The sequence below is a fragment of the Pinus tabuliformis genome, chromosome J (genome assembly GCF_031772625.1).
Source record: "Pinus tabuliformis cultivar Carrire ecotype Pingquan chromosome J, CPIR1, whole genome shotgun sequence".
NCBI lineage: Eukaryota > Viridiplantae > Streptophyta > Pinopsida > Pinales > Pinaceae > Pinus > Pinus tabuliformis.
Genome location: NC_142295.1, coordinates 1,242,677,567 through 1,242,699,089, shown reverse-complemented (window position 1 = coordinate 1,242,699,089; position 21,523 = coordinate 1,242,677,567). Strand labels below are relative to the sequence as shown.

Here is a 21,523-nt window from a genome sequence, read left to right as displayed (position 1 = left end):
AATGCACAAATAGATTAAAATAGATGAGAGAAATAATTTTATAGGTGAGCAATAGCCAAGATCTCTGCAAAATAAATCGTTAGATAAGCCTTGAAATTTAACAAAGTGGGCTCTTAAGCTTTCTTGTCTTGGGAGTTGGCTGGTCCAACCGAAGACTTCCCCTCACGCCCAAGATCTAAATACCATAAAGTCTCTACACACTTAAGATCAAGTTATTAGATCAATAGAGGCTAAATAGACACAATAACCCTCAAAATCTAGAGATACCTACTAGATCAATCAAGTTAGAATGCTTCTCTAAACCCAGTAACTAATGCAAGATACTTGTGCAAATAGTTAATCCAACCACTGGCTAATGAAATAATAACTTATAAAATATTATTCAATAGAGCATTAAGAACATGATCCAGAAAAACATACCACAAGAAGCAAAAGAGGAACACCACCATGAATAAACCCCAAAGACTTCTTTATTATTCCAAAAAATATTTACAACCAGCAGAGCTTGAGTTAGAGCTTGATCACAGAATTTCCATTCCTTACATGATATTAAATGAGGAGAAAATAGCTTCTTTATATAGAAAAAATGAGAGTGTGAGACCCCTCCAAGTGGAAAAACGAGTAGTTCCCTTGATACATGGCTTGATCCTTGTCAAAATAATTTGATCCCTTGATAACTATTGCACAGATCTCAAGAAAAAATTGAACTCCTTGAAGGTGTGATGGATGGACCAATCTTTGAATGTTGGGTGGTTTTGGACCACTGGAGAATCTTCAAAAAATAGAATTTTCGAAATTCCCTCATTTAAAATAACCACTTAGACCGAAAATTCGATTTCCTTGAAAAAATAATTCTTTCTGGCCCAACAAATTTTCTAAGTGGGACTTTCTGCCTTGGAAATGAGTCATTTCTTATTTTTTACTTTGACAAAGGACCTTCATAATTTTTTGATAATTTTTCCACTTGGAGAGAATTTAATTTTCTTTCAATTTTATTTTTCATAATTTTCCAGCTTAATTATTTTTACATTTTCACTGGAAAATAAAATAAATGACTCAAGAGGGGATTCCGATTTACACATATTCTCCACCCTCAAAGTAGGTCTAAAAAAATTTAGGCAATAATGTCTAATTATGATTAGTCATCCACCTAAAATATTCCTAGACAACACTTTTTACATCACAAACATTACATAGACATCTCGTACAGAAGGGGAAATTTAAAACATGACCTCTAGACTCAACCAAATTCTGCAACACAAGACAGATAATCTAATATGATAAATACATAGACTCAATAACACTAGGACTACACCTGAGACCTTACTATCGAGCCCCACTCTAGATTTGGGGTACGTATGGGAGAAAAACTCTGCCAATTATAAGGGTTAGAAAACGTGAATAATTGGCAAAGGCTAAAAACTCCCTAAAGCGAAACTCTTTGCTAAGAATCAAAGGCTTACCTAGCTTGTTTTACATAGCTTATAGTCATACTAGAATCATTTCTACATTAAAGGCCCACAGGGCTGCAGAATTTGAGATTACAATGACAATCTGGAAGCTTCATGGTGATGATGACTTTGAAACAATTTCATCTCCTGACGTGTACTTTGCATCTCAGGGTAGTTGACACGCGTGTGGTCAACATGTCCAAAATAATTGTTTTCATCCAAGGTTAAAAACTGAGACTAATTCTACATAGAAGTTGATGATACATTTTCTTCTTTTCTATTTTATCCTACTTATTTCATCTCTCAGAAAAGGGAAGACACTTGCTAAGGAACAATAGTGACCAACCACAAACAGAAGAGCAAGTCAAAAAATATAGAGGTGGACACACCCAAAAAAAACAAAAATCAGTTGCAACCTTAATAAACTAAAAGAATATTTAGAATATTGAAAGACATCGGTATTTGGACATAGAGATCAATGTTTGAACAAATGGAAAATCCATAGGATAATTAGGTTAAAAAGTTGCATCTTGTGAAGTTTTTTAAGCTGAATACAATATAATAGAACATAGCAAAATACCAAAATTTCTTTCCAGATGTCTAAATAAAAAGAGAATGTACATTCTGTCATACCATCATCATCATCTTCAACAATCTCATCCTCAAAGTCATCCAGAGTCGATAGAGCAGCACCATGATGAGTAAGAATGTCATCTTCTCCATCTGCTAAAATGTATTTGTCCTTCTTAAGCATCCGTGACTGAGAGAGAACATGCCAAAAATAATATCAAAAGAATTCTGTTATATAGTATGAACTGAAATGACACCTTCAAAATCATATATTCTCATCAAAACTAAGAAAAGAAATGTCGTTCTTTACTGGAATTTATAATGTGAACAAGGAACAAGAGTATTATCCTATTCCAGCCTAACAAATATGTTGCACTCTTCAGAACTGAGCACTGACACCAGTAAAATTAGACATGCTCGCAATCTTTTCTTAAAGTTATAATTCTTAAAACAATGAGGCATTTTTTGGTATTCTATTTCCCTCACTTGGAATAAGCTTATATATTACCATCTAATGAAAATATAAAACACATACCATTGATTACCAAATGAAATAAAGATCCATCAAGCAAGATATGCAGGGCTATGGAAAGTTCATAGATACCATACAAGAAGTAATAGTGAATCATCACCTGTCGCTCACGCTGGAATCTAATAATAGCCTTATCTGCATCTTCAAGAGTGTCATCATTTTCCCCAAACCGCCTGTCCAAGAAAACATTAGCTTTTCCACTTTGTTTGTATTCTTGTAAGAGAGTCTTCTTCCTCTGCCCAAAATCAAAAACATCAACATCCACCATGTGAGGTTTTTATGTTTTAGGCATATATATAAAGATTCTTTCAAAATTAAAATCATATTGGTATAATATAAGCCCTCATTTAGTTATTCACCTAAGAAAGTAAGAACTTGAATAACTGGACACTCAAGCATTTCAACTTCCAAAAGAAGGTTATAAACTTGGGCTCTACTGAAATGAAAAGTCATAGGAAAATGTTATAATGTCCTGATTAATATGAGTTTGCCAAAATTGTTTAAATGCACACGTATTTGTCATCAGGTTCCAGACCAAATAGCAAACCAAATGAGTTCCAATACTGGGAAATTCTTTAATTTCAGAAATTGCAAGTGGCTAATTCTAAACAAGCAAATATTCAAACAAAGAAAGCATTTAAAAGCTTATAATGAATTCATATGTTTTAAAAGCAATAATTCTCTTAAGATTATCATGAACCATCTGTATGATTTGTTTCATTATAACCATCCTGTTTTTCCTCTCAAAGTAAGTTGCATGGCGGCAGATACAGATCCAATAGGTTTCTTTAAATGTCTGGATCTAGAGAGAGGGAAAAGGCATATATATATATATATATATATATATCATTGAAAAAACCATGAAATGATATGCTCTTTTATGTGTTTTTTTTAATGGTCTTTTTTGGAGAATCTTCGGGCTTAACATCTTTCACAGATCAAAAACAGATTCCAAGCAGAACCTCCAGCATTTCAAAATCATAAACAGATCCCTAGCAGGTCCTGCTGCATCTGGATTCACAGCAATGCAGAACCTGGATTCTTCATAGGCAGATCCAGTAACATAGCTCTGAAATAAAGCTGCCAAGGTAGGATTTGTTAAATTTGGTTCAAGGGCATGAATCTTTACCATTTAGAATATATGAATGTATTATAGTCTACCTCGGGTCTATATACTTTATCAGGGAGAAGGTTACAATAAGGAAAGGCATTCCAAAAGTGAAACCATAATCAGTTCACTTCTACAGGTTTCAACATAATCTATATGATGTTGGATCCAATAGGTTGAAGCAGCACAATCACAGTAAGCCAGTATATCTATTCTACAAACTCATAATTTTTACAAGCTTCTGTTCTGGTATGCCCACATTGAAATCAAAGCATCAACTAAACAGAATTACAACAAGCTCACTCCCAAGTCCTTTGCTTTGTTCTTCTAGCATGAAGCCAGATGGCTTCTGTATGAGAATAAAGTGGAATGCTCACATTCTTTTGATGTGTAAAGTCTGTGTGTGTGTGCTCAAATACAAATCCACCACTTTCATCAACCAAAAGAGTTTTACAAATAGCATAAACAAAAAAATACAGAAAATTAGAAGTGTATATTAACACGATAACTACAAGTTACAGATTCCAGACTTTCAATTACCTCAGCCATATAACTGTCTTCTTAAAGGAAAATTTGGATTCATATAACAAGAATTTAGTTTCTCATACCTCCTACAGGACTACATTGCCCCTAAGACACTACAACACAGCTCTACTCCAAAAAGCATGGCTCTCACAACGCTCACATTGATACATATACAATTTTGAAAACATACCTTTCTAGCAGATTGGTTAATCTTCCTGTCAAGTTCTTAGATTGTTAAACATTGACATCAATAGATGGCCTGCAATTTCCCTCTGCAGTTTTATAATTTTTGCAAAGCCCTTTTGCAGCTCCCTTTATTACTTAATGTTGCTCTATTAATAATTCCTTTCTACAGCTCTCATGTTTCCACAGTGGTGCTTTTGCAAATTGTTTTGTTCGCAATGTCCATCAACACCAAATATCCATTTACCTCCTAGGACCTAGAGTACCCTTTGTGATCCAACCCTGACCTCCTCTCTCCACAAGCAAACCCCAATCCTCCCTTTCTTATCTGCCCCGACCTTCCCTCCCCCGCAAGCTCCCCTCCTCAGAGTAGACCCTAACCTCCTCTCTACGTGAGAAAACCCTAACCCCCTTCTTTTCCACAAGTGGATCTCGACACCAAACGCCCCTCTCCGCGATAAAGCAACCCCAACTCTGATATTCCCTTCCCTTCTCTTTCCAATCCGTTAACAGCAAGCAACCTACAAGTAGGTACAAGTTAGAACGCAGAGGTTTACTCAGTGCCTAGGTCCATGAGAAAGGGTTGATTTAACACTTGAGTCCATAATTTAAGTAGGGGTTGATTACAATGAGCAATGTTTTAAAACTCCAACTCAGTCGAGGGCCAACTTGGACTCAGCCATGACTTAGAACAAATTGAATTTAATGACTCATCTGTTGATTTGAGGTAGCATCGGATGTGCTCTAGCCATGAAAATTGGTTGAGAGGCTAAGGCACATGAGATCTCCAAGACCCAGAAATCATTTTGGAAAAATCCATCCAGAAGAAGAGTTATTAAAATAATTAATATTTTTAATGAGTTCCTAAGTCTAAACTTAGGAAAATAAAAATATTAATGGGTATTAATAAAGATAAGGATGAGAAGCTTCTAAGAGACGAAGATCAAGTCTATTTTAATCTTAGTCATTGATTAGGGACTTAATCTCGGTCATTGATTCATCAACAGGAAAAGTATAAGAGAAGGCTTGAGGGTCAATTGGAGATATACTGAGAGAGACCAGTCAGTTCGAATTCTAGAGCGGGGCTTGCTGAGAAATTCAAACTAGAACACTGAACTGCAACAAGAGGTAGCGAATACGTAACAGAGAGGTAGGGACAGTGTCGAAGGACCAACGAAGAGATCAGAGAGGCAGAAGCAAAGCCACCCAAGAAGACGCAAAGGTAGTTGGATTGTGCAGAGAATGGAGGGCCTACGTGAGTGACACAGAGAGGCTGAGTGTTGACGCAGTGAGGAAGAGTGCTAACGCAGAGGGTCTGGGAGCTGCGCAGAGGCTGGATGGATTGACGTTGAGCCTAGGTGAGGTGCCGGAAGATTTATCCCTGTTGGGTGAGCTAGTTTGGCACCCTAGTTGTACTCAAGAAAAGTTGATTAATAAATCCTCCTCTGTTGCACCGGTTTTCACGCATTGGGTTTTTCCAGGGACAATTATCCAAAAATAACTGTGTTGATGTGTTTGATTCTTGTGCATGTATTTTGTTTCTGTATAATGGTGAGATATTTGCGGTAGAATTTATTTTAATATTTACTTAAGGGATTTCGTAAATAACTTATTGGAAAATAGGTAGGTAAAATAAATCAGTCGCTGCAATAATAGAATTTTCACATCATCTTACTAAAAAATACATAAAATATTTAATTCCAATATATATATATATATAGGAAATATTCCAAACCATCAAAGACAAAATATGTGAAGTCTGCTTGTGAATATACCATGTAAGGGTGAATATATCAAAATGGCATTGAGGGCAATACATATCAAAAACAAAATACATAAATCAATGAGGCTCTAAATGGCTTCTAGATTACAAGAAACATGCTACAAGTCACTAGCCTAATACAAATCATTCATCAATGTGATCAATCATAAAACTCATCATCAATACTAGAAACGGGATCCTCAGCATGAACAACAAGATAATCCCCTTGCTCAAAGTTTTCAGACTTGTCAAACTCCTCAAGGGAATTTGCAACTGCAACAGTAGTACTAATATAAGCATGAGCTGCACATCTAGTGCTTGCATATGCCATGCCCGGTGATATGCCTACTACTAGTGGATCTGAATCCAAATCAATCCAGCTCAAGTCCTCCAAGCTAGAAGATGGGTTGTTGCCTCCTCACTTAGATGCCAAACCCACCACAAACAATGCAAGAGGATTGCCAAACAAGCTCCAAGCTCACTAAAAATTACAACTCTTCAAAGTTGCTCCAAAACTCCAAATGCTCACAAATGCTCAATGAGAGAGGTGTGATGCAAATAAAGGTGGGGGGTCTCTATATAGTTTGCTTTTAGATTTAAGCAAATAGCGTTTAGGATTTATGTAGAATTTTTTTAATTAACTTTTCCTTCAAAACTACAACATAATGAGGTTGAGGACCAACTTGAACAAGTTAGACCTATTCGGTACCAAATCGGTCATCGAACCGAGTAAAGGACCAAGTTGACTCAGTTTGTGGTCAACTTGACCAAGTCCGATTTCAAGTTGGTTGAGTAAACATTGGGGCAATGAAGGGTTGGTCCACTACATGTTTACATAAAGGTATGACGTAGTAGCTAATTTAATGGCTCCATCCCGGACCTCTATTGCAACCCCAACAAATCCTTGCAGACCTTGCTGCATATTGATCCTCACTTCTCACCCACTACAAAGGTTGTTATGCAAGAGACAACAAACAATGACCAAATTGCAATGCAACAACCACATTTATTGATGATTTATCCTCCTCCTCACTAACAAACTTTTCCATCTAGGCAGTACATATTACAGGTATGTTAACAAGATTAGCAAGACTTGAATCCAAAAAAAGAACCTTTACACTAAGGTTATCAGTCTAATGCACAAAGTGGTTGAGGTAGAATTTAAAAATCATAACTTGAAAAAATTGGTCACCGAGATGAAAACTTAGGAGAACATACATCTCCAAACCCTGCTTGGGGACACTAAATTCTAAATCACTGACCTTGGAAGCATACAAGACGATATAAGAACTGGACATGTACAAGTCAACCAAGAGAGAGACTTTTGGGCACAAGTTGTCTAGAAGAAGGCAATGCCTCCCACCTCCCTACCGCCCACTCTTATCGATGTTGAAGAGGTGATTCAAGCCAAAATCACCAAGGAAAGTCATAGGCAAGCCAGGGAGCTTAATCTTAGGGTGCATGGGCTCCCTCCCAGGCATATATTTCCTTCATGAAACCCTTGATCTAAGAGATATCAACGTAGAGAGAGCTTGGGTCGGAATCCTCTTAGAGCCCTTCAAGCTAAGACAAAACTCTCCTTTGTCCCTCATAAGATCTTCTTGTATGTTGACCTCACGAGATCATAATTTGCCAAGCTCAAGCAATCTGAAGTAAATGTTAAGCACAAATACCTTGGAAAAAGGATTTCCAAGATGAAGTAAACCCATTCAAAGCAATGGGCACCAACTTCTCATCCTCCACATTTGCCCCTATCGCTGCCAATTGATCTCTCGACTTTGTGATCCTCCCCAAGTAGGTAGCCACTAAATCTATGTCACTCGTGTGGATGGTTAGGAGCTTGTTTCTCAAGAGCAATTTCATAGAGATGTTCAAACTTCACACTCTGGTACAGTGCAATCACAACATTATATATTTCCTCGTCAATATTCTTCTCTTTAATGTGAGTGATCAAAATAACCCTTCCCTTGGCCTCCATTTTATTATGCTGGCAAATTGTTTTGAATCAGTTAGTACAACAATCTCTTTCTCAAAATGCTCACAAAGCTCAACCTCCTTCCAGTAGCAGTTGCAACCTGTACTTGATCTAAAACTAGAAACACCTTCCAACTTGTCACACTCTCTAAGACTAATAATAAACATACCTGCAAATCTGAAGCACATCTCAAAGTAAAAATCAGCAACAAATTAAGTATATTACCTTCTAAGATTCAAGTGTTCCCCCAAATGCATTTGGGTTTCACACCCAACAACCAATCATATGTCAAGTGCCTCTCCCATACACATAACAACTAAAATATCCAACTCCCTCTTGACCAAGAGAGCAATTGTAGTTAAATCAGCTCTATTACCATGTGAAAAATTCGAAAATTTCCACTTTAAAACCAATTAGGAACTTTTACCTCATTTACTTGAGGTTCAGCAGATCTCTTTCATAGAACTTTCAGTCTCATGGCTAAATCAGAAATACTCATTACAACAACAAATACTTCAATTCAGTCCAAACTTTTCATTATGCTCAAAATAGACAACAAAATGTACTGAGATAGGAATATGAATATCACAGCGAACAATCTCAACCAACACACAGATCTGAAAATTAATTTTATAACAGCAGATTTGTAACAGCACTAATTATGATTTCCAAATTTATCTAGGCATGCTAAAACACAAGACATTTCAGTCCAGCTGAGCTCATTAAAACAACCAGGAAACTACTCATAACAATGACACACCAAGGTTTCATTTTCAAATCTGTAACATATAAATTTAGGACAGCAATAGGACTCTCCATGTATTACACACATGAAGATAAAGTACAATACCCCAGATCAACCCTTGCTGGTACTACAATTCCCTTTAGCTCATCCCAAGCAAGGATTCTTCAATTGCTTACAATACCTTAGCTAGGGAAACCAGCCTCAACAACAAACCCCAACTAGCAATAGAAAGGCCTAGCAAGGCATGCCATTAAGCTATCTAGTCACACAAAAGGCTCCACAACAAGCTAGCATCAACACCAACAAACCAACAAGTCAACCCTTCAATCTCCCACCTGCATACCACAAGCTATCAAAAAGATTCACCAAGTATGCCTAACACATAACTCCACTTGCATCTGAGTGCTACCAGATATTGCTCTAGGGTTTCATCCCACAAAACCTAAGTCTAGCGCACACCAAGACTTCAAGACAATCCCAAGCGCTCTGACTTTTCTAGAGTTTCCTTCAAACAAGCCTTAAGTCCTCCAACTCGCACATTAAATCACAAAGACTTCAGGACAAATACATAAAGATTATAAGCGCATACCCAAACAGTTAGTTAAGACAAGGCTCTCTCATCCCCTTGTATAAGATAGGTGAGGGGGGCCAATAAGAGAAAAGTGGACTAGGCACAACCTACTCTAATTCACTAGACTAGGTCCACATGTGGAGCACTCCTCTACTAAGAGAGTGCACAAATCACTAGATGGTTGGGCACCACCTCCCAAGTAGAACGCTCTTCAAGTTAAGCCTCCACATGTCAAGCACTTCTCATCACAAGCTTGCATTCTCTCCAACTCAAGCTCCCAAGCTCAATGCTCCTCCTCCACATGTGTAACTGGGCCCATAAGCAACACCCAGATTCAGGTAACATCTTTGCCCTTTTCATTCTTATTATTCTCAGACAATGACATTAAATAAGTGGTTTGGGTGATAAACAACAAGCAAAGCAACATATGAGGACGGTTTCCAAGCAGGATTCTTTAAGCATGGTCTCGTTCTCTAGTTCCTTACTTGGTTCATCTCTTCAACCATGTGGTTTATACAAGTTTCCCATCAGCTTGTTCACATCACATTATTCACCAGGTACACAAATCAAGCCCCAATTCTAATTCCAATAAGTACAGGAAGATCATGGTGGGCCACACGTCCTCAAAGCTCTATGCTATAGTTCTCCATGTAAAGCTCTATGGGGAGCTTGTGTGATGAAAATTTAAAGCCATAGGACAGGCTGAATTTCGACCTGAGCACCAACTATTAATAACATCCTTACACTCACGGTCATCACTGAGGAAGTGCATCATCGCTCTTCAAAAGTTTAGTGTTGTTTTGTGGACTTTCAAAAAGCTTTTGATTCCATCCTCGGGGAGGCTTTATTCCAAAGACTCGTAGAAATTGGCATCTACAAGACCCTATTGTCATCCATTATGCATCTATACAAGTTGATCCTTGGTCACCTCTACAAAGCACATGACCTATAAAATTTTGTCTATTGTACTATTGGTGTCAAACAGGGTTGCCCCTTGTCCCCCACATTATTTGGGATATATACATTGATGAGCTAGAGTGCTTCCAAATTGAATACATTCAAGACAATGATAGTTGCCTTCCACACCATGTCCTTATTTCTATCCTATTGTTTGTGGATGATGTGGTCCTTCTAGCCTCATCCATAGACGGATTACACACCAGTCGGATGCCCTGGCCTTTTTCTACGATCAACTTGGGTTCAACCAAGGCCATGATCTTTAACACGTCAATGAAGATTCTCTCTAATCACCCCTTCTTCAAAAGTGAGGAGCTCAAAATCAATGCATATGCTTATTTGGGGGTACTATTCATAGGGCCTTGTTTTAGTTTGTGGCAGTGTTGCGGGGGAGCGCCCCCCCCCCCCTCGCTCCCGCTCCCGATCCGCGCTCCGGGCGGGAGCGACTCGGGAGTGGGTCGGGAGCGCGCTCCCTAAAAGAAAATTCGCTCCCTGCCTTTTCGGGAGCGTTTTGCCTTTTTTGCATTTTTTTTTTTGTAGTAATGTTCGAAATGCAATTTTTTTTGAAAGAAACAAATAGTTTTTTAGTGGGGCAACTTAATGATCAAGTCTAGGCCCTAGTATTGATATGCTATTCATGGTAATGTTAAATTCTTAAAGTAAAAGTGACATTTTCTTTAATTTTCATTTTCATCCTTTTACTTAAATTTTTAACATTACCATGAAATGACTCAGGATGTTTGAGAGTGGTTTCGTCCTCATTGGATTTCATATGGAGAAAGTAGAATTTTAGATTTCATTCAAAATCCAGCAGACTTATCAGTTTTTCAGGATTTCAGGATTGGGGGATTGCAATGTTTCCATTGAATTTTGTCATGTATTAGGGTATGGAACTCATATTTAATCAAGAGTACCAATCCCTCTATGTACCTTGATGTTAGTGACATTGGTTGTCGAACTCCTCTATCATGACCCTTCTAAAAATGTACGCATCACTCAAACAAAATCTTGACTTGACATGCTATGCTTTTTCTATCTTATGTTAATGCTTAGAGGGTGATATTAATGACAAAGATCCCTATACAGATACAAAGGTAATGACAAAGATACCTCTGGATATTAATGCTTGGAGGGTGATATTAATGACAAAGATCCTGATTTTGCAACAAGACTAAAAAATTAGACATTTCTCGTGGTGGCAAGAGGCCCAAGCATAAGAAATAGATAATAGATTTACTTCTCTTTTCTAGTTTCTAGTAGCTTTTATAACTATTGACTCTTTCATATTTATTATGATATTTTTTTAAACAATATATGACAATTTAAGTTTGAAGTTGGCAATTATAACTCATTAGTAATGAATTATGAATATGATGCTTCATGAAAGTTGAAAGTTGTTTCATTTCATTTCATTTTATAACATTTCATTTCATGTTAGATATTATTTGTTGTAATGGTTACACTTAGCTTACAAGTACAACTTTGGTGATCAATGATGATAAATGTTATATATTGAATTTTGAAAGCTTGAAACTTTAAGATTGATGAATCATGAGACTCAATATGTTGTATGTTACTATGTTACTAACTTGCGGACGTGGTTGATGAAGATTATAACTTCTAGATGATTGTTGTTATATGGTTCAATCTATGCTTTTTTATGTTTTTTATATCTAATTCATCATTCTACATGTTTTTGTTGACATATATGTATCAAAAATTAAAAAAATATAAAAAATATATATATTTTAAAAAAATCGCTCCGGGATTCGCTCCCAAACCGGGAGCTTCTGAAAATGGTCGCTCCCGCTCCCGCTTCCGCTCCCGCTCCCCGCTTCCGCTCCCGCTCCCAAGTAACATTGGTTTGTGGTAAGCACTTCAGCCCCAAATCAACGAGGGTTGTGGATCCCTAACCTTTCTTGAGAGGCAGTGTTTTCAAAACTATTTTCAACACATATTATCCAAGATGTTACTCATGGACACTCTTGTCCAACCCATAGTTCTATATGGATCCGAGGTTTGGGGACCTGGTTTACTAGAGTTCAATTGGTCTTCAATAAAGAGTATCGATCATCCTCCACCACCAAATGATTAGGTGCAACCAGACAGTTCCTCAACTTATCATCCTTGCAAAGCTTGGCACTTGCCCCTTTCAACTTGAGACATTGTTCAACCATACCTCACTACTACACCATGTTTGGAGCTTCACTAATACAACGAAGTGGCATGACTAGTATCCATACTTGGCATATTGTTCATCAAAGTCCACTACAGCAATTAGTCCTTCGACTTAGCCTCAATGTTGATACATCAGAGTCTCGAATCTCCTTGCTTCAATTGGTATTACATTGGACCAACATCCTCCATTTAGATCATCTTAGTGTGCACCTAGCCACCTCTTACCAACCATATAAGAGATGAAAACAATCATTTGAGAGGATATCCATAGGAAATATACACAAGTCAGTTGGATAAACCTTTAGAGTGGGTTACATCTGAGGATAGCCTTCTATGTTGAACACTTCACAATGACAAGGGATGGACTCATTGTCTATCCCCATTACACGCTTCACCATTGGATGCACACCCCTCAAATCACCTTGGGACAGTTCAGAGTTGGCTCTCATAGACCACAAATTGAGACAGACCATCAAATTGACTAATCAGACAAGATCTACTAGATATTCCATCTTCGAGACTTTGAGATAAAGGAGCACTTCATCTTCCATTGCCCCATTTATTATGAGATCTGTGGGAGATTTCATTGCTTATTCAAAGGGATCCATACCCTATCCAATTTCTTTTGTACTCAAACCAAAGATATCTAGCCTTTTACATGCAAAAGGCCCTCAAGCTTCATGCCCACAATCTCCAACCTCCTTCTAGGCCAAATCATGCTCAACAGAATACCTCCTTTATAGTGCTCCCATCAACTAGGGGCACCATGAAACAGCTTGATGGGAACATTGCTTTTGTCTCCAAATCAAAGCAGACCAAAGAGACCTTTCTCCCTTCACAAAGAGCTCAGACACATCACTAGACCATATCCCTTACCAACAACCAAATGAAATCACCTAGACATTAGCAATGAGTTACTTCTTCCAAGCAACAGTGCAGTAGAGGGTCCAAATATTCCCCCAGCTCTTCCTCAAGGCATCATTCTACCTTTTGTTATCTTCATTTAACCTTGGATGTTAGGAGAGCTAGATCTAGTGGACCACGACCCAACCCCAAAATCCTTCTCCTTTGTACATCTCCCTCCCATTGCAGTCGCCTACACTTGAATAAAGGATTTTTCCATGTTTTAACATATATGACTTCATGTTTTTACTTTAATTCTTGTTCCATATATAGGAGACATTTTCGTCCTCTTGCTTTGTATTGACATCGTCATACTCAGTAGTCCCATTGACCTACTTTTGTGGTCTTTCATTGGACATTTATATAATTATCGTATCTTATCTAGCATAGCACCCTTCAAGCAAGACTCCCTCAAGAACATATGTGTGTCATGTGGTCACAATGCTCCTACGGCTAAGTGTCCTTCCTCCTAGTGCTTAACACACCACAACAAGATAGCTCCACATCCCATGCCAAGGCCACATCCTCCTCAACATGCACTCCATAAAGACAATGTCAATGCCACATCAGATAACTACCTCTAGTGTGTCTCAACTACCACATATCCCAAGGATAAGCATCCACCTATACTAAGCACTCTCAATGTCAATCAACCAAAGCAGTATAAGATACAACAAGGGGCTAAGGTTTTACCATGCAACCCGCATCACATGAAATGCACCCCTAACAAGGTGTAAACGTTCTTGGAGCATCCTCCTCAACATACACTCCATAAAGACAATGTCAATGCCACATAAGATAACTACCCTTAGCATGCCCCCTCTAGCACATATCTCAAGGACAAGCATTGATGCAAATCTAACTCAAATTTGTGGGGAGTTGGTCCTATCACAAGCAATTTCCCAGAATCAATGCTTCACTCAACCCTTCAAAATACTATCCCATTAAAAATCAGAGTGGGCAAGTTTATTACAAAGTGTTAGGAGTCGGAAGGGTGGCCAACTCTAAGCGAGTGTGGCCAAATCTACACATATAACAGTCCTCGCCCAACTCTGCCACTCTTATGCCCGCTCGCTACCCTCGCTTAACTTCTTTGGGCCGCTTTATGTATCCTGAGAAAATAGAAAAGAGTGCTTGCATGACCACCGAGGTAAGCCTTATGGGCGGGACCCATAGTTAATAGTTTTGAGTTGCTTTATATATACCCTGGCGCAATGGGAAAAGGCACTCGCAAAGACTGTCAGTGTAAGCCCTCTGGGCGGGACCCATGGTCCACTATCGACACTACAATGAACTTTTTCGCTCTTATCCTCCAGGTTGGCCCACTTCACCAAGTCAGGCCAGTAAGAGTGCCCCGACCTGATGGGAAAGGAGGCTGCCAAGAGCCACTAGGTGGAAACCTCCAGCAATTCCATTACGGAATTCTGTCAACTGATAGTCTCAGGTTTCGTTAAATGACAAACTCCGCCGCAATGAAAATTAGCAAGTGTTAGCACCTTCGACTTGTATCTATGGCTTTGTACTCTGGTTCCTCTTGGATCTTCACCTACCTCTTGCTCCTCTCAGTTCTACGACACTCTTAAGCTCCTCCCCTTGGCCTTACACCACTCTCTCGAGGGACTCCTCTCTATATCTCCTCCTCTCTGTGTCTCTCTCAACCCTTCTCCACTCCTCCTGCAACTCGGCAACTTTATATATATATAGATATATTGTGTATGGCTCTGGCTTGCAACAGTGAACTCGGAAATAAATTATTGGTTGTATACGTAGTTAAATATATACAAATGACAAAGATTGCAAAAGTAGTGATTGGAATAATATTAAGAGCTCTCGCTCACGAGTCACACCACACTCTCTAACCCCTTTTTTATTAAATTCTAAGAAATATAAAGATTACATGAGGAGTTCGATCCAGATCCATGATTATAGGATCTAAGGACAATTTAGGGAAAATTAAACAAACTACAACAAATTTACAACAATCTGCTTAATTTAAACAAATTACATGGCAATCCTAAATAAATTCTCTCCTAACAAACCACTCATTCAGGAACCGACTCCTCTAGTAAATGATTTTGACCTCTCGGCCAAAGAAAATTATAAATGCCCCTGCATCATACTCCCAAGGAAAAAAGATTTTATGGACTCCTGTCCATGAGACTTGACAACTTCAACAGATTTGCCACTTTTCTGTATGAGTGTAGCAATCATCTGGGTTGCATCTGAAACTGGAAAGTTTTTCCACTTTACCAAGTATTCAAAATACTCTTTGTCCCTAGTCTTCTTGATCAATCTCTTGTCCAAAATCTTTTCAGGTTGCAAAGATTCAGCTGCTAGCAACTACTTCTCCCATTGTAATAGTTGTTGCTTCTGATCATCACTTGTTGGTTGTTTTGTTTCAGGCTCATACTTGTATAAATCTGCTACATTAAATATTGGTGAAATTCCAACTCCATGTGGCAATTCAAGTTCATAAGCATTAGTAGAGAATTTCTTCAAGATCTTGCAAGGTCCTATCTTCTTAAATTTTAATTTGTTGTACTTGCCCTTTGGAAATCTTTCTTTTGCAAATGTGCAAGTACCAAATCTCCCACTTCAAAATTTTGCTCCCTTCTGCTGAGATTTTCCTACTCTTATATTTAAGACTGTTGTCATGTAGTTTATGCTTTACTTGGTCATGGATTTCTTGTATAGCTACAGCAAAGTCTTCTCATGTTGCACTTCTATGCTTTGTTCTTCCTAGATTTATGAGCTCATGCACTCCTCTTGGGTTCATCCCATACACAATCTATAAAGGGCTTTGTCCAGTACTTCTGTTGGGAGTGTCATTGTATGCATATTCAGCTTGTGCTAAAATTTGATCCCACTGTTTGGGGTGATCTCCAATCAAGCTGCGTAGAATATTTCCCAAACTTCTATTCACTACTTCAGTCTGGTCATCAGTTTGTGGGTGATATGTTGAGCTGAAATGCAATTTTGTGCCAAATTTCTTCCACAATGTTCTCCAGAAATGTCCCAAGAATCTAGTATCTTGGCCTGAAACAACACTCTTAGGAATTCCATGTAATCTTACAACTTCTTTAAAGAACAGATTAGCAACATGGATAGCATCACTAGTCTTAGCACAAGGAATAAAATGAACCATTTTTGAAAATTTATCTACAACCACAAAGATAGAATCATTACCTTTCTGAGTTCTTGTTAGCCCCAAAATAAAATCCATACTCATTGAATCCCAAGGCCTCTTTAGAATCGGCAATAGAGTATACAATCCAATGTTCTGACTTCTTCCTTTGGCATATTGACAAATTCTGCACTTACTGACAAATCTTTGTACATTAGCTCTCAACTTTGGCCAATAATAATGTCTTTTCAGCAGATCATGTCTTGTCTTGTCTGAAATGTCCTCCAAGACCTCCACTATGCTTTTCCTTAATTAAATTTTCCCTCATAGAACAATTGGGAATATACAACTAGTTGTTCTTAAAGAGCAATCCATCTTGGATCATATAATCAAGCCATGGGCTTCGATTTTGAGAAGCTGGATTCTTACAAGCTTCAAAAGCTTCTTTGAAATTTGCATCCTTCTCATACAATTCCTTTATAAAATCAAATCCCAACACCTGAATTTGACTTTCCTGCAACAATAACTGCCTCCTGCTCAAAGCATCTACAATTTTATTAGACTGTCCACTAATGTGCTTTAAAACAAATGTAAAACTCTGCAAGTATTTGACCCACTTAATGTGTTTTTGGTTCAGTTTAGGTTGTTGCATAATATATTGGAGAGCATGATTATCAATATATAAAATAAATTCCCTAGACAATAAATAATGCCTCCATTTTTTAAGAGCTTGAACCACTGCATAGAATTCCTTGTCATAGGATGTATACTTCCTTCTAGCCTCATTTAATTTCTCACTGTAATAAGCAATGGGTTTGTCCTCCTGGCTGAGTACTGCTCCAATCGCATCATTGCTGGCATCGCTTTTCACTTGGAAAGGCTTGTCAGAGTCTGGAAGTGCAAGGACTAGTTGCTCTGTAATCTTCTTCTTTAGCATCTAGAACCCCATCTCAGCTTCAGTAGTCCACTGAAATGGTTGTTGATTCTTCTTAATTGTCTCCACAATTGGTGTGCTCATTTTGCTGAATTTCCTATAAAAACTCGCCAAACCATGAAAACTTCTTACTTCAAAAATATTTTTGGGAGAGGGCCACTCAACAATAGACTTTACATTTCCTGGATCCATCTTCAACCCATCTCTAGAAATGACAAAACCTAAATATACAAGCTCTGAATTTAAAAAGGAACATTTCTTCAAATTTATAAGTAACTTTTCATATTGTAATCTCTCCAACACATACCTCAAGTGTCGCAGATGTTCCTCCTTTGACTTATTATAAACTAAGATGTCATCTAGGTAAACAGTTACAAATTTCCCTATGAATTCTTTCAGTACTTCATTCATCAACTTCATGAATGTACTGGGTGCATTGGATAATCCAAATGGCATAACCATCCATTCATACAATCCTTCATTAGTTTTAAAGGCAGTTTTCCACTCATCTCCCTCTCTTATTCTAATCTGATGGTATCCACTTTTCAAATCAATTTTTGAAAACCAACTGGCACCACTTAAACAATCCAACAAATCATCAATGCATGGCAAGGGAAAACGATACCTTATTGTGATCTTATTCAAAGCTATGGAGTATGTACACATCTGTCATCCACCATACTTCTTTAGACTCAACATTGTAGGCACTACGCATGGACTAAGACTTTCTCGGATTAGTGCTTTATCTAACAGCTCCTGCACTTGATTCTTGACTTCCTCATTCTCCTTAGGTGTCATACGATAAGCAGCTTCGTTAGGCAAACTTGCTCCTAGTATCAGATCAATGTGATGACTCATACTCCTTATAGGTGGTAGTTCACTTGGAAAATCATTCGCAACAATGTCATGGTGTTCTTCCAACAATTCTTGAATCTCTAAATGCAAATCAGAAATAGTTGTGGAAGTAACAGCAACTCTAGGTTTGCAAACATTAAGCTAAATCAGGAGGGGAAGGCGATTGAGAGCTCGAAGGCGGGCGGACTGCGAACTCGAGGGCGAGAAGATAGGGTTACAGAGGGGCTCGAAGGTTGCTCCCGATGGAGCGCAGCAGAGGAGGGAGCTCCACTCCCTCCTACAAGGAAGCAACTGCCGGCAGAGGCAAGTCACCACTAGGCAAAGTCAGAGGTTCTGGTGAGGAAGGGGAAAAAAATAATGAAAAGGAGTCAGATGGGGCCAGGTCCAAGGAAAACAGTAGCGCAAAGGACAAAGAGGAAGAAGACAAAAGCCAGGGAACAAGGGACAAATACCAAAAGGGACCGTGCAGACCCAAAACGGAGATTACTCCGAGAGTAGTGTTGAATGATCCTGCTCTGCAGGAGCACAGGGAACATATGGGGACTTACGCCATAATCTGCAAATTCATGGGAATTTGGCCCTCTGAAAAGGCATTACAGACATGGATCAAATACCACTGGAAACCCAAAGGTAGTATTGAACTCCATCTGGGGTCAAAGGGTTTTTTTACCGTGGTATTTACTAACATTGAAGATAAAGACAAAATATTTGAAGGAGGACCCTACTTTTTTGCAGCAGCAGGCCTCTATATGAGGCCGTGGAAGATGAACTTCGTTCCAGAAAGGGAGACATTCACCTCGGTACCTGTATGGGTAAGGCTCTACTCCCTACCTCTCGATTATTGGCAACATGGGTCGCTTGCCGCCATTGGCAATAAACTAGGTCGTTTTGTGAAAGCTTCGGAAGCCACAAGAAGGGGGAAATATACTTCTTATGCTAGGATTTGCGTAGAAATGGATCTATCAGGCGCTCTCCCGGATGAATTAATCCTGGAAGTTTTTGATGAGGAATGGGTCCAAACAGTGGATTATGAGCATATCCCATTCAGATGTCGTAGATGCCACGAACATGGTCACCTGATTAGAGACTGTCCTCTTAGTAAAGTAGACAATAAAGGAGAACCTAATACTGTGAAGGATACTGAAAACTTTCAGAAAGTGGTAAGTAAAGGAAAAGGAGGCAGAAAGGGCTCAAGGCAACAGCGCAGCGAGGGGCAAAAGATCAACCCGAACAGGTTTCAAGTGCTGGAAGAAAAGGAAGAAATGACAAGTGTAGACCAAGCAATGGAGGAAGGACCTAAGGAACAAGAGAAGGGGGAGAACTACAACATAACACAAGAGATTTGTAACAGGAAAGAAACTATGAATAGTGAGACTGAAGTAGAAATGGATATGGAAATGACTCAAAGTGAAACAGATCTGGAAGACCATGAACTGCAAGAAATTCTAGAAAAGGAACACCTAGATCTGGAAGGGTTCTTGATGCAGGGAACCACGGGAGGGATAGATTCACTACCCCAAGAGGACTGCAACAGAATACAACAGTTGTTTTTATGGAAGACTCAGGAAAGAGGGTCAGAAACAGGAATAACCACTGACAAGCTAGAAAACAAAGGAGTGAAAACAATGAAACCATCCCCGGGACTAGCTCCTAGAAATGTTGGTAAAAAGAGAGGTCGGAAAAAGCAGAAGGAACTTTTGATGGAATGTGGAAAGCTAATGATAGATTCGGGTAAGATGAAAGACCTAACCAGTTACTCCTTTACAAATCTTTAAATATGAAATTTACATCTTGGAATATCATAGGTTTAGGAAGTAAAAGAAAACAAAGATTGCTTAGTTCTAGAATGAAACAAGATATGTCGGACATGATTTTCATCCAGGAAACGAAATGTTCCATTCAGAAAATAAGACTCATACACAGCAAATGGCTCATTAGATATGAGTTTCTAGAGGTTAAAGCGGAGAACACAGCGGGGGGTATTCTTACTCTTTGGAATCCCCAAAGGATCAGCATTTTGGATGCAGAGGCATCAAGAAATTATCTATCAGTGGTCATTCAACCTGTTGGGGTTTCGGAAACATTCCTAGTAACAAATGTTTACGGTCCTCAAAAATTAGAGGATAAACTCAAATTGTTAGAAGCCCTTAGTGACCTCAGGAGCAGACAGACTGGAATGCCTTGGATCTTGGGAGGAGATTTTAACATGATCAAATCTCTCTCAGAAAAAAAAGGAGGTACCAGAGTGCTCAACAAAGACTCCTTAGCGTTTCAATCTTTTACAGACAATATGAATTTGGTTGAGTCAGATTCAAGCAATGGCCTTTTTACATGGAATAATAAAAGAGGAGGTGAGGCGCAGGTAGCGTCGAAGTTAGACAGGTTCATGATATCGGAGGAATTAATGTTTCTAAATAGTGAAATAACAGCCAGAGTGCTTCCTTTTGGAGGATCGGATCACTGGCCGATTCAGTTGGAAATCAAGGGTATAGATTCTCCCAGGAATAGACCCTTCAGATTTGAAAACATCTGGCTCTCCCACCCGGATTTCATTAGTAACATTGAAAAATGGTGGGTTGAAGACTTGCAAATACAAGGATCTAAGATGTTTCTTCTTCATAAAAGACTTAAGCACATTAAGTTTAGACTAAAGGAATGGAACTGGAAAGATTTTGGTAACATTTTTGAGGAAAAAAATCAGTGGAAAACAAAATTCTAAAACTCAACAAGGATCTGATAAAAGATGGATTTGATAAAGCTAAAAGTGAGTAGGCAGATAAATACCATCTAGTTTGGGAAAATTTATGCAAACAAGAGGAAATATTTTGGAGACAAAAATCCAGAATTCAATGGCTCAAGGAAGGAGAACGGAACACCAGATTTTTTCACAGATCCACAATAGCTAACAGAGCTCACAACAGAATCTCCATGATTAAAGATGAGGGAGGAGAAATTCAGACCACTCATAAAGATATTGAAGCTGTGCTTGTCCAACATTTCCGGAACATCACTCGGGAAAACACTCCTGACAGGGATCAGTCCATCAGGGGAATCACAGGGCATATTCCCAAACTGGTGTCCAGAGAGGACAATTTTAACCTCAATAGACCAGTTGAGGAAGAGGAGGTCAGCGAGGTTCTCAAAGATATG

General features: G+C 38.6%; 1 protein-coding gene across 2 annotated transcripts in view; it reads right to left on the bottom strand.

The window, feature by feature from the left end:
* Positions 1–21,523, bottom strand: part of LOC149231696 (uncharacterized) — a 240,483-nt gene that overhangs the window by 185,102 nt on the left and 33,858 nt on the right. For both annotated transcript variants that reach the window (XM_089379259.1, XM_089379258.1), the window contains exons 2-3: positions 2,654–2,788; positions 2,085–2,211 (exon numbers count right to left, since the gene is read on the bottom strand). In XM_089379259.1, the coding sequence (XP_089235385.1) occupies positions 2,085–2,211; positions 2,654–2,788 (262 nt within the window). The remainder of the gene's footprint in view (positions 1–2,084; positions 2,212–2,653; positions 2,789–21,523) is intronic.